Source organism: Artemia sp. Qi Xiang Cuo, chromosome 19 (assembly GCF_049724085.1).
Source record: "Artemia sp. Qi Xiang Cuo chromosome 19, ASM4972408v1, whole genome shotgun sequence".
NCBI lineage: Eukaryota > Metazoa > Arthropoda > Branchiopoda > Anostraca > Artemiidae > Artemia > Artemia sp. Qi Xiang Cuo.
The window spans coordinates 23,253,082-23,264,786 of NC_142812.1; the positions used below are offsets into that span (position 1 = coordinate 23,253,082).

Genomic DNA, 11,705 nt, shown 5'->3' on the forward strand with positions numbered 1-11,705 from the left:
TAGTCACTTAAAAAGGGCAATAGAACTTTTAAGTCCCTTTCCAATGAGCCCTCCCACGATATTCTAGGACTACAGGGTCGATACGATCACTCCTGGAAAAAAAAACAAAAAAACAAAAACAAAAAAAAACACACGTACCCGTGTTCATTCCTATGGCAAAAAATGGAAAATTTCGAATTTTTGTAAATAAGAGCTTGAAACCTCTGAAATATGTTTCTTTGATATGTGGTATCCGATGGTATTGTATCCACCGAGGTGTTAGAGTCTTTAGGTGGTCTTTCCCCCTTTTTTCGAAAATCAGCCAAAATTTCTCAGGCGCGTAACTTTTGATGGGTAGCACTAAACTTGATGAAATTTATATATTTGAAATCAAAATTGAAATCTGATTCTTTTGATATATCTATTGGTATCAAAAACCCGTTTTCTAGAGTTTCGGTTACCATTGAGCCGGGTCGCTCCTTACTTACAGTTCGTTACCACGAACTGTTTGATATTGTCATTCATTTAACCTAATAGGTATAAGCTAGAAACTGTAAAGCTCAAAATTAGTCCTTTTATTCGTTTTTATATCTTTCTTCACATATTCAGCGATTATTTTCGTTAATCTTCACTTTAATCTAGTACTATGAATATTATGCTAAATTATGCTAAAATTGTAATCGTTTTTCCGGGAATTGGTCACACGGGCTTTGTATAGGTAAAAAATTGATTTTTCTTCTGGAAAAATACTTATTTGCTTGCAAGCACTATATCCCTCTCAATGTTATCTACCCCGTACACATATACCCATCTTTTATCTGCGGTTATAACTCTTTCGTGTAGATCTCCATCGTTGTTGACGTTACTGGTTTTAACGTCATAGCTATCTACCCATGTTTTATCACCTTTTATAACCCTTTCGTGCAGATCACCATCGCTGTTGATCTCACTGGTTTCGACGTCGTAGCCATATACCCATGTTTTATCACTGTTTATAACTCTTTCGTGTAGATCTCCATCGTTGTTGACGTTACTGGTTTTGACGTCATAGCTATCTACCTATGTTTTATCATCGGTTATAACCCTTTCGTGCAGATCTCCATCGTTGTTGACGTCACTGATTTTGACGTCGTAGCAATATACCCATGTTTTATCACTGCTTATAACTCTTTCGTGTAGATCTCCATCGTTGTTGACGTTACTGGTTTTGACGTCATAGCTATCTGCCCATGTTTTATCACCGGATATAATCCTTTTGTGCAGATCTCCATCGCTGTTGACGTCACTGGTTTCGACGTCGTAGCCGTATACCCATGTTTTATCACTGCTTATGACCCTTTCGTGAAGATTTCCATCGTTGTTGATGTCAATTAAAAGATCCTGAGCGGACTTCATGCGGTGCCTTTGGTCAAAATTGAATATTTTCAGAACAAACTTGGCTGTCTAGCGTTTCATTGCAAAATATAAAAATTACATAGCATAATTAGACCATATCCAGAATTTTTAATGGGGGTGGGAGTTATAATTTTCGGGCTGGGGAGGTGTGCACAAAACAAATCTTTAAAAAACGTATAAATTTTTTATAATTTATATGCATTTTTGTTACGTTTTTACGAGTCACACAAACCTTTCGGGGGGAAGGGGGTTCAACCCCTCTGAATACAGCCTTAGGCATGATCCATCTTATATTCTCAGCAAATTCTCCAATGATGATCTGGTGATTCTCCAGAATAATTTTCTTCACTGCCTCTGTGCTTTCGTCGGTTGGTGATGTGCTGGGATGTTCAGGACAGGCATCCTCGGTAACATCTCGACCCCCCTTTGAAGTGCTTGTACCTCGTATTGGCTTTATTTTTCTGGCTCAAAGTAGACTCGCCAAATGCCATAACTTAACATTTTGAATTTGCTGGAGCACACCCAATTTTCGTTCTAAATTTAATACAAATTATTTTATCATTTTTTTTTTTTTTTTTAGAGCAAAAACATGCAATGCAAAAACACACAAAATTCGAGAGCAAAAACACGCAAAATTCGTGAGCAAAAACTCACAAAATTCAAGAGCAAAAACACGTAAAAACATGAGAGCAAAACCAAGTCTAACCTTTTCAAGGGTCAAAACAAAATATCCGTGCCAAAGGCTAATCGTGTCAACACAGGTTGAGAACCGGTTTACTAACATAATAAAACCTAAAAATTCACATCGTTTCTCTTACTCTTTTTATATCATTTAACCCGTCGCTTCCTCTTTGATTGTTTTAGATATCTCGGCCATTTTCTCCCCTTTTTATAATAATTTTTTTGTGTTTTGGACATTCCTATTTTTAAAATTCGTGTACTTTTCAAACAGTTAGTGGTAACGAACTGTAAGTAAGGTGTCACCCGGCTCAATAGTAACCGAAACTTTAAAAAAACGGAATTTTGATACCAATAGATAGATATCTCAAAAGAATCGGATTTATGCTGATTTCAAATATATAAGTTCAGTTTAGTATTACCCATCAAAAGTTACGAGCCTTAGAAAATTTGTCTTATTATCGAAAAAAGGGGAAAATACCCTATAAGTCCTAAAAATCACACTGTCAGATTCAGCGTATTAGAGAACCCTACTGTAGAAGGTTCAGGATCCTATCTGCAAAAATGTGGAATTGTGTATTTTTTCGCCAGAACAAAGATCACGGATGTGTGTTTATTTTTATTATTTTTTTTCAGGTGTGATCATACTGACCCAATGGTCCTAGAATATAGCGAGAGGACTCATTCGAACGGAAATTAAAAGTTCTAGTGCCCTTTTAAAGTGACCAAAAAATTGGAGGGCAACTAGGCCCCCTCCCACGCTCAATTTTTCCCAAAGTCACCCAATCAAAACTTTGAGATACCGTTTTGTTCAGCATAGTCGAAAAATCTAATAACTATGTCTTTGAGGATGGCTTAATCCCCCACAGTTCCCAAGGGAAGGGCTGCAAGTTGTGAACTTTGCCCATTGTTTACATATAGTATAGGTTATTGCGAAGAATACAGACGTTTCAGGGGTAATTTTTCTGGTGGGGTGGGGGGACGTGGGAGGATCTTTCCATGGTGGAATTTTTCATGGGGAAGGGAATTTTCCATGAAGGGGGCGCCCGATTTCCCAGCATTATTTTAAAAACGATCAGAAATTAGATAAAAAAACAAGTTTTTTTTACTGAAATAAGGATCAACATTATAATTTCAAACGAACATAAATTATTACGTATATGAGGGGGTTTGCCCCCTCGTCAATGCCTCGCTCTTTACGCTAAAGTTGTTTAGTACTTTCAAAAGAGCTATTTATTCTAATTAAATGACCTTTGTGATTCAGGGGTCATCTTAAAGAATTGAAACGAAATTTGAAGTTTGGCGTAAAGAGCGAGGTATTGACGGGGGGGGGGCAAACCCCCTCATATACGTTATAATTTCTGTTCGTTTTAAGTTTTGATGTTGCTCCTTACTTTCAGTTGAAAAAACTTGTTTTTTTTAAATGTTACTATTAAGAATAGTAACAATAGTATCAAATAGTAATAATAGTATAATATTAAGAATAGTAGAATAGTATAAGAATAGTATCAATGAAGATTTTATTTGACCCTTGGTTAGTTTGTTTTTCAATAGTGTTTTTTTTTTTCGTAAAAATGCAAATTCGGGAAATTATTTGTGGTAGTTTTTTTTAGTGAATCTTAAAGTATCGGAAAATCCCCCAGTTTGAAAGCCCTAGCTACTATATCCATTAATTTTGAATCCATCTAAAACCATATTACAACGTCTTGGAGCAAGGAGGTGCTGTACTTACACTTATTTCAACCATATTTTTTAGATCATAAGAGGTCTTAAAAGGTTGCCAGATGATATTAGAACAGTGTTGGCTAAGGATAATGATTGTCATAATCTTGCTAAAGAACTTTACGAAAAGAAGTCACTTCTTGTTATGGGAAGAGGATTCAACTACGCCACTTGTCTTGAAGGGGCCCTCAAAATTAAAGAGCTTACCTACATGCACTCAGAGGGTTTGTTGGCCGGAGAACTTAAGCACGGACCCCTTGCGTTGGTTGATAGTTCAATGCCCGTTATCATGGTTCTAACTCGAGATTCTGTGCACACAGTAAGTACTTAACGCTTCTCAATTGAACCTGTGCAACACAACAATGTAACAATGTAGCTGTACAACAATGTAACAGAACTTGATTATATAATTTAATCTTTCAACTTTTAACCAATTTGCTTAAATTGCTTAAATGTTTTATTCTTCTATCTTTTTCTTTCTGTGTCACTTTAATTTTTCTTCTTTTTTTTTGTTCCTTAACAAGTTCTCTTCTAGGATCATTATTGTTATTTATTTTTGTTTTATGTTTTTATTCGAATAATAAATTGAATTGAATTGAACCCTTACAAAAAGTTTTACCAATAAAATTGGTTGGCTGTAAATTGATTCAATCGTTTTATCAAAAGAACACAGTCAAGCATTTCAAAAATTATCCCCAAATTTTTCAGGGTTTCCTTCCGAAAGAAAATTTAATTCTTTGAAATCTTTATCTAAACTAAAAGCTTGTATTCCATGTTAGTGGTTTTTGTATTTACAGACTTTAATCTTCGGGGAGATTTTGGAGAATGCAAATTTTTTGTGAGGAATTCGGGGCGAAGAATTTGTGGAGAGTGGAAGCGCTGCATAGAAGTGTGTTCAGCAGTTCTTTTTCTTCGAGAATGACTTAGAAAGTGAAACATAATCCTTGAATTGATATTGTTTTGTGTGTTTTTTTTTCTAATTAATTCCAAATTCTAGGTCCAAGTTCAATTAATACCTAGAATAGAAAAAAAAACCAAAGACCATACATTAGCAGACCAAAGTAGGGCTATTTTAAGCGATCGATGACCATATGTTTTTCCTTGTAAAGACGAGCACAACGTCATCTATTTTAGATTCAAGCCAAATTCAAGGAAAACTATATTTTTCAACTTAAAAATGTTATATTTATAAGCTTGTTTTGTTTCAAAGTTTTGTTCTTGCCTTCCAAGAAGAAAACTAGCTTGTCTTGGCTTTCCGAATGTAATTTGTTTCACCTCTATTTAGAGTTATATAAAAGACACGTACGTCAGTTTGAGTAGGTCCTCTCCCCTTGAAATATAGGACTTTTACAGTTTTCTGTATTTTTCTTAAATTAAAATAGTCTTCTATGTAGCAATGTTTTTTGTTTGTTTTCCCAAGTTATGCTCCCATGTGTGCCTATAAATACTCCATATGTGCCTGTCTAGTACTGGTGTCAATTTACGGAAATGCAGAGGGGGGAGGGGGAATTTATGTTTCAAAACCCGGAGGGGGAGATTCATTTTTCAAAACCTGGAGGGGGGGGGTAATTTTGATGTCTTCAGTTTTTTCATGGAGAAAACAAACATTTTTCATTGCCTCCCCAAAATGCAACTCCCCTCTCAATTGACGCCAATGCCATCTAGTAATATAAGATTCTTGGCGACCACCAAATTAAGAAAAATTTTCGACACTTGGCAGTAAAGTATGTTTCAAATTTTCTGTTCTTTGCTTTGTCGTATTTGCTTATTTTCTTAGTCTCAAAATATTATTTAAACTTTTGCTTTTGTTTTTTAGAAATGCATGAATGCTCTTCAACAAGTTACAGCTCGAGATGGTCGACCAATCCTCATCTGTGAAATTGGTGATACTGAAACCATGACATTCTCTTCGAAATGTATTCAAGTTCCTCACACAGTTGACTGTCTTCAGGTGGGATTTTATTCTTTTTCTTTATTGGAGTATTTAGTAAGGTCACAGATATTTGTGTTACTTATAGAAAGCACTTGCGTAGGAGGGGTGCAAGGGGATAGTGGGGGGGGGGGGCAGATCGTGCTCTCTCTTTGAAATTTCAATATATTTGTAAATTCCTTTATAATTTCTTTTTTTCTGTGTAATTTGCCTATTTCTGGCACTTTTGGGGATATAGGTTATACACTCCTCCTCCCCCCCCCCCTCCCGGAGAAAAAATTATGCATCTGTGCCTTAATGAGAGTATATATAGGTGATGGAAGGGTAATTTTACGGTAAATAGTCATTTGTGCAGTTGTTTGAGGAGGAGGAGGGGGGGGGGGTCGAAAGGGGTGCACTCTCAAAAACTGAAAGCAGTAAATGAACGGTTTTAAATATATAGAAAATAAATTAAACATAGGTCATAGTGGGTCGATGCCATAAATAGTTCGGAATAACCAGTGCGCGTGCCTTGAGTAGGTCCCAGTGTAGGCAAAAGATAGATGGCACTTCTTAGTAGATAGCCGAATAATAGAAAATTGGATTTAGCAATATATAATCTACCGATTTTAGAAAGTACTTATAGAGACAGATATAATCGCCTTCTTGCAGAAAGCACATTCTGTCTGATTATTGTGCTTTTCCTCGCTGAAATGACAGCGCGTCAAACAGAAAGATGTAAAAAAAAAAACGTAGTCTAATCTTTCTACAATTTCTTTCTACTTTTTATCTTAGGTACTTATATAGACAGACAGCTTATTAAAATGTGTAGCCTCCTTACATACTGTCTGTTTCGTTATGCTTTCCTAGATACAATAATCACAGCATATCTTTGTGAAAGTTTCATGCGTGATTGACGTATAAATGAGTTATAAAAGCTGAATACAAATACAAGTTGTAGCATTTTGCTATCAAAATAGATATTATGCGTAAAAAATAATGCTCTCTTGATGTTTTTTGCATCCCTCCCCCAGGTTTGAAAAATACTTTTTTTGAGTATTTTCATTGAAAGATAGCTCTTTTGTTATTTTTAGTGAAAAAAATTATAAAACAATAAAATTCTTCCTAGATTTCCAGAAATAAATCCACCCCACCTACGTTTTTGCGAATCGATGTCCCTCTTTCAACGGCAATTATTTGGTTATGTATCTATGACTTGGAAGGCATCATGACTAATTTTGAAGTAGCAGAGTGTCTTATATAAGCATTATTTTACGTTAAATAGTAATGACTCAAAAGAATTAAATTGTAAATATTCATAGTAATAATTTTCATTTTAAGTAGTAATGGCTCGTAAGAATTTTATAGCGGATTCTAGCTTTAGATCGCATGCAGTCATTATAACACCAATATATAACGCCAGTTAACGCCAACTCAACCTAGAGGAAAAATAGCCCCAGTATATTTCTTACAAAGATTCATTCAAATACGGCCAAGCTAAACTATTGGGGCCGAACAGTCTTTGTCAAAAATATGAATAAAGTGAAATTAAACAACGAAAATGAGAATAATAAGTTTTTATCTTTTTATTTTACTTCAATGTAAATTCCAAAATTAGGGAAAATTTGGCAATGGAAAAAAAATTCATCTGGCTGTGTAATAGCATAATGGACTTTTTTTCTTTTTATTTTACTTTTATTTTTTTTATCTTTTTATTTTACTTCAATGTAAATTCCAAAATTAGGGAAAATTTGGCAATGGAAAAAAAATTCATCTGGCTGTGTAATAGCATAATGGACTTTTTTTCGCTTTGAGTTAGCCAGTTTTTGTTTTTCAACTTTCTATTTGGCTACTTCCATAAATTATGATAACGACTCAATCCAACTTTAATAACTCATTAATAACTTTTTAATGATTTAATTAGAAATAAAGTAATCAACTTCAATTATCAACTTGGTGGAAGTGATTAAAGACTTGAGAGCCATGGGTAAATAGAGTAAAGCCAAGGCAAATAGTCTTTGTGAGAACCAAAGCCGGCATAACTTGGCTTTCAGAATTGTTTAAAAATGATTCTTTTCACTTCTTGATGGTAAGCTATCGTCCATCCTTGGGCAGGACTAAGGAAGATAGGTATATAGTAAGGGTAATTCAAATAGTCTATCATACTTATACGTTTTCTTGACTTGAAGCGTTAATTTAAATGTTCTATTTTGTTCTAAAAATGATCACGTTTTTTTTATTTTCTCTTTTACATTATGTTAACTTATCTCCCTTTCTATCCGTTTTGATAAAATACTGACTTAACTTTTGCTCTCTTTTTTTGGTTTTGCTGTATTTATTTATGCCTTCCCATTAGATTCTTTTCGGTACCCGTCTGACTGACCTTATTTCAACATTAAGCTGTACAAAAAATGTGGCTCTATCCTTCTTTCAGGGGCTATAATGGGAGAAAGACTGGAATGGCTTGGGCGAGTTCTGCGGATGAAGGATAGCATTTTGCCAAGGATCCTCCTTTTTGGCCAACCATCTAGGGCCAAACGAAAAGCAGGTCGTCCTTGAATGGGGTAGAAGGAGGTCGTAATGAAGGACTAAACGGAAATTGGAGCTTCTTCTACGTTGTGCTAGGGCACGTTCTGCAGATGAAGGATGGCATATTGCCAAAGATCGTCCTTTTTTCGCCAACCATCTAGGGTGAAACGAAAAGCAAGTCGTACCTGAATGGGGTAGGAGGTCGTAAGGATGGACTTGATTGAAAATGGAACTTCTTGGGTGGCTCTAAAGAGGGGGGCTTTGCATAGATTGAGATGGAGGAGGAGCGTGCGTAGAAGCGTTGGTGTCCGGTGGCATGGTGCTGTAGCGTGCTGTTAGTAGTTGTAGTATTTTTTGTAACACCATATTAATGACCCTTTTTTGCCTTTTAGGGAATATTGACAGTAATTCCAATGCAGCTGTTATCATACCACATTGCCGTTTTAAAAGGTTGCAACGTTGACTGCCCAAGGAATTTGGCAAAATCTGTCACTGTTGAATAATTTATTACATTTATCTCCTTGACATTTATATATACATATTGATTTTTTGTTCCGTTTATTTTTGAAATTTTATCGTATATTTGTTTGATTTTATTATTTGGAAATCTTTTGGTCTGTGATTTTCGCATTTTATGATGAATGGTGAAATGGGATTTTTTTTTCGAGTTTTATGATTGAAACTTGAATACATCTATATTTTTTTTAAATAATTGTTTTTTATGCTTTTGGATTTGACAGTTTTATGTGACGATATTCTGATCGGAACTTTAAAGAAGCTAAGTTATTATTAGGTATCAAGACTGTCTATTTTGACGCACCGGTTGTCAACCGCTAGTGAGCTTTGAAATTGGCAAAGGTTCATTGAAGCCGAAGTTTTTACTAGTATAAAAATATAAAATGCTATTATTCATGAAGTTTTATCAAAAAGTTGGAGGAAACGAATTGTAAGTAAGGAGCGACTCGGCCCAATATTAACCGAAACTATAAAAAAAGAAGTAATTTTGATAACAATTAATACATCAAAAGAATTAGTTTTTTATACTGGTTCCAAATATACAAAATTCAGTAGGTTTATATTTACCGATAAAAAGCTGAGAGCCTGAGAAAATCTGCTGGATTCTTAAAAAAGAGGAAAACACCCCCAAAAATTCAATGGATCTTAATGAAAACCACACCATCCGATTCAGGATATCAGAGAACCCTACTGTAGTTTTAAGCTCCTATCAACAAAAATGGGGAGTTTTGTATTTTTGCCATAAGGAAGGTCATGGATGCGTGTTTTTTTTTTTTTTTTTTTTTTTCCGCAGGGGTGGCCGTATCGAATCAACCGTCCTAGAAGATCGAGAGAGGGCTCATAGGAACGGAAATCAGAAGTTCGGACGCCTTCTTTAATTGATCAAAAAGATTGGAGGACAACTAGCCTTCCTCCCACGCCCCTTCCTCAAAGATATCCGATTAAAATTTTCAGATAACTGTTTGATTTGGGATAGTTGAAAGTTCCAATAAATATGCTTCTGGAAATGACATGACCCTCCATAGTCTCCGGGGAAGGGACTGTAAGCTATTCAATTTGCCCATTGTTTACATATAATATTTTTTATTGGGAAATATGCTGAAATTTTTAGGGAGTGGGGATTTCCCACAGGCAGAATTTTCTGTGAGGACCAGTTTCCGGAAGGGATTTTCCTTGGGAGATTCCACACGAGGGAGGAGGGGGATTTCCTGGCATGATTTGAAAAACGGTCATAAATTAAATAAAAAAATTTTTTTTTTTTTTAATGAAAGTAGACAGCAACATTAAAACTTAAAACAAACAGAAACTGTTTCTTGTGTGAGGAGGGGGGGACTCATTCCTCGCTCTTTACGCTAAGATTTGACTTTTCGTCCCAATTCTGTAAGAACAACTCTGAAACATAAGGGGGGCGTTGAATTTGAATGAGAAGTATTTATAAAGAACTTTGACTTTAGCGTAAAGAGGAGAATTGTGGCTGGGGCAGCCCCTCTCGTATCCGGCATAATTTCTGTTTGTCTTAAGTTTTAATGTTGCTCCTTACTTTCAGTTGAAAAAACTTCTTTTTTTTTGGATTTTGTATAGTGGAATGGATTTTTAAGCATCATTATTCCAATCCTTAGACTAATCCTATAAAGTATTTTTAGGCAACTATAATCTGAACCATCGGATAACGAAAAGAAAGAAAGAAGAAACATCACATGCTTCCCACGCGAAAAGTGATTGTCCTTGTTGCTCCAGATGGGGGAGGGGCTGTAATTTTCCTAGATGGGGTTTTCGGTTATGGTGATTCCAATGGTGTTTTCCTTTTGATCCGACCCCACTTTCTGGGTTCTTAGGCTATATTTCGAAATTCGCTCAAACCATTTTTTAGCAGCGAACTTTTACCCTTAAGATAAATCGAAATAATAGTCACCACTCCTGCTTCAGCTTCAAATGGCGATTCTTTCTCACGTGAAAGTTTTTTTTAAGGTGTTTTTAATTTTTCAGTTACTATGGGCTAGGGTTCACTTCAACCATGATCCTATAAAGTATTTTTAGGCATGAATCAACAGCTTGATAACAAAAACTCCAATCTCAAACTATTTATAGTTGTAATTCAATCTCTAACTTCAATCTCAAGTTACAAAAAGATGCATCGTGTTTTGTGAAAAACACTAAATTCCATGGCTCTTCAAAATGAAATATGATGTAGGGACCGGATCACTTGATCAAGTGTGCTAAGTTCAAGGGGAGGGGGGACTGGGTAAGCTACGAATTGAAAGAATTAAACGCCTTGCTATGGAGTGGTCTTTAAGGCAGAAAAAAAATGTTTCATATTTGGAAAATTTCTTGGTACCTGTATGATAACACTACCGCTTAAGTTGTTCCTTCATTGACGCATTGCAGAACCGGTTTTTTCCGTTAGTTTCTTTCAGCTTAGCGTGAGACAAGACAAAGAGAAGTGACAGAATAGATGGAAAATATGTAATTTGGGATATATACTTGCACATTAGCGAGGGGTGGGGTGGGGGGAATGTATTTAGACAGTGTGGAGTTGAAAAACAATGCTTACTACAAAATATGTAGAATTATTGTACTTCACATATTAGGCATGCAGACCCACTATACTTTACCCCCCCCCCCTTCCTAATGTGCAAATATATAGCCCAAATTTGTTTCTAAAGCATTATATTTTATCATACATAGGTATATTTCATTAGGATTGAGGGTCAGAGAAACATATTAGAAGAATATTAGGAAGTGGGTATATTATACAAGTACCAATTTCTTTCAGAGCGAAAATGTTTCCCTTAGATATCATTTCCGATTCAGCTACAGGTCGTAACTGAAGCCCTGTTTATTCTTTTTGCACAGATTGAGACCTAATCACTAATAGCTGAAAGCACCGTGTAACTTGAAAAACACCAAAAATAATAAAATTTGGTCAAAAACCACTATGGAGGTAGTTTCTAATGTTTAGCCTAAGATGTTTTGGCAT

The 11,705-nt window shown here is 35.4% G+C and overlaps 1 protein-coding gene across 2 annotated transcripts in view; it reads left to right on the forward strand.

Moving 5' to 3' along the window:
* LOC148940624 (glutamine--fructose-6-phosphate aminotransferase [isomerizing] 2-like) overlaps positions 1-8,924 on the forward strand; it is a 72,947-nt gene extending 64,023 nt beyond the window's left edge. For both annotated transcript variants that reach the window (XM_089104948.1, XM_089104950.1), the window contains 3 exons: positions 3,809-4,093; positions 5,591-5,725; positions 8,605-8,924. In XM_089104948.1, the coding sequence (XP_088961074.1) occupies positions 3,809-4,093; positions 5,591-5,725; positions 8,605-8,715 (531 nt within the window). In that variant the 3' untranslated portion in view covers positions 8,716-8,924. The remainder of the gene's footprint in view (positions 1-3,808; positions 4,094-5,590; positions 5,726-8,604) is intronic.
* The last annotated feature ends 2,781 nt before the right edge of the window (positions 8,925-11,705 follow it).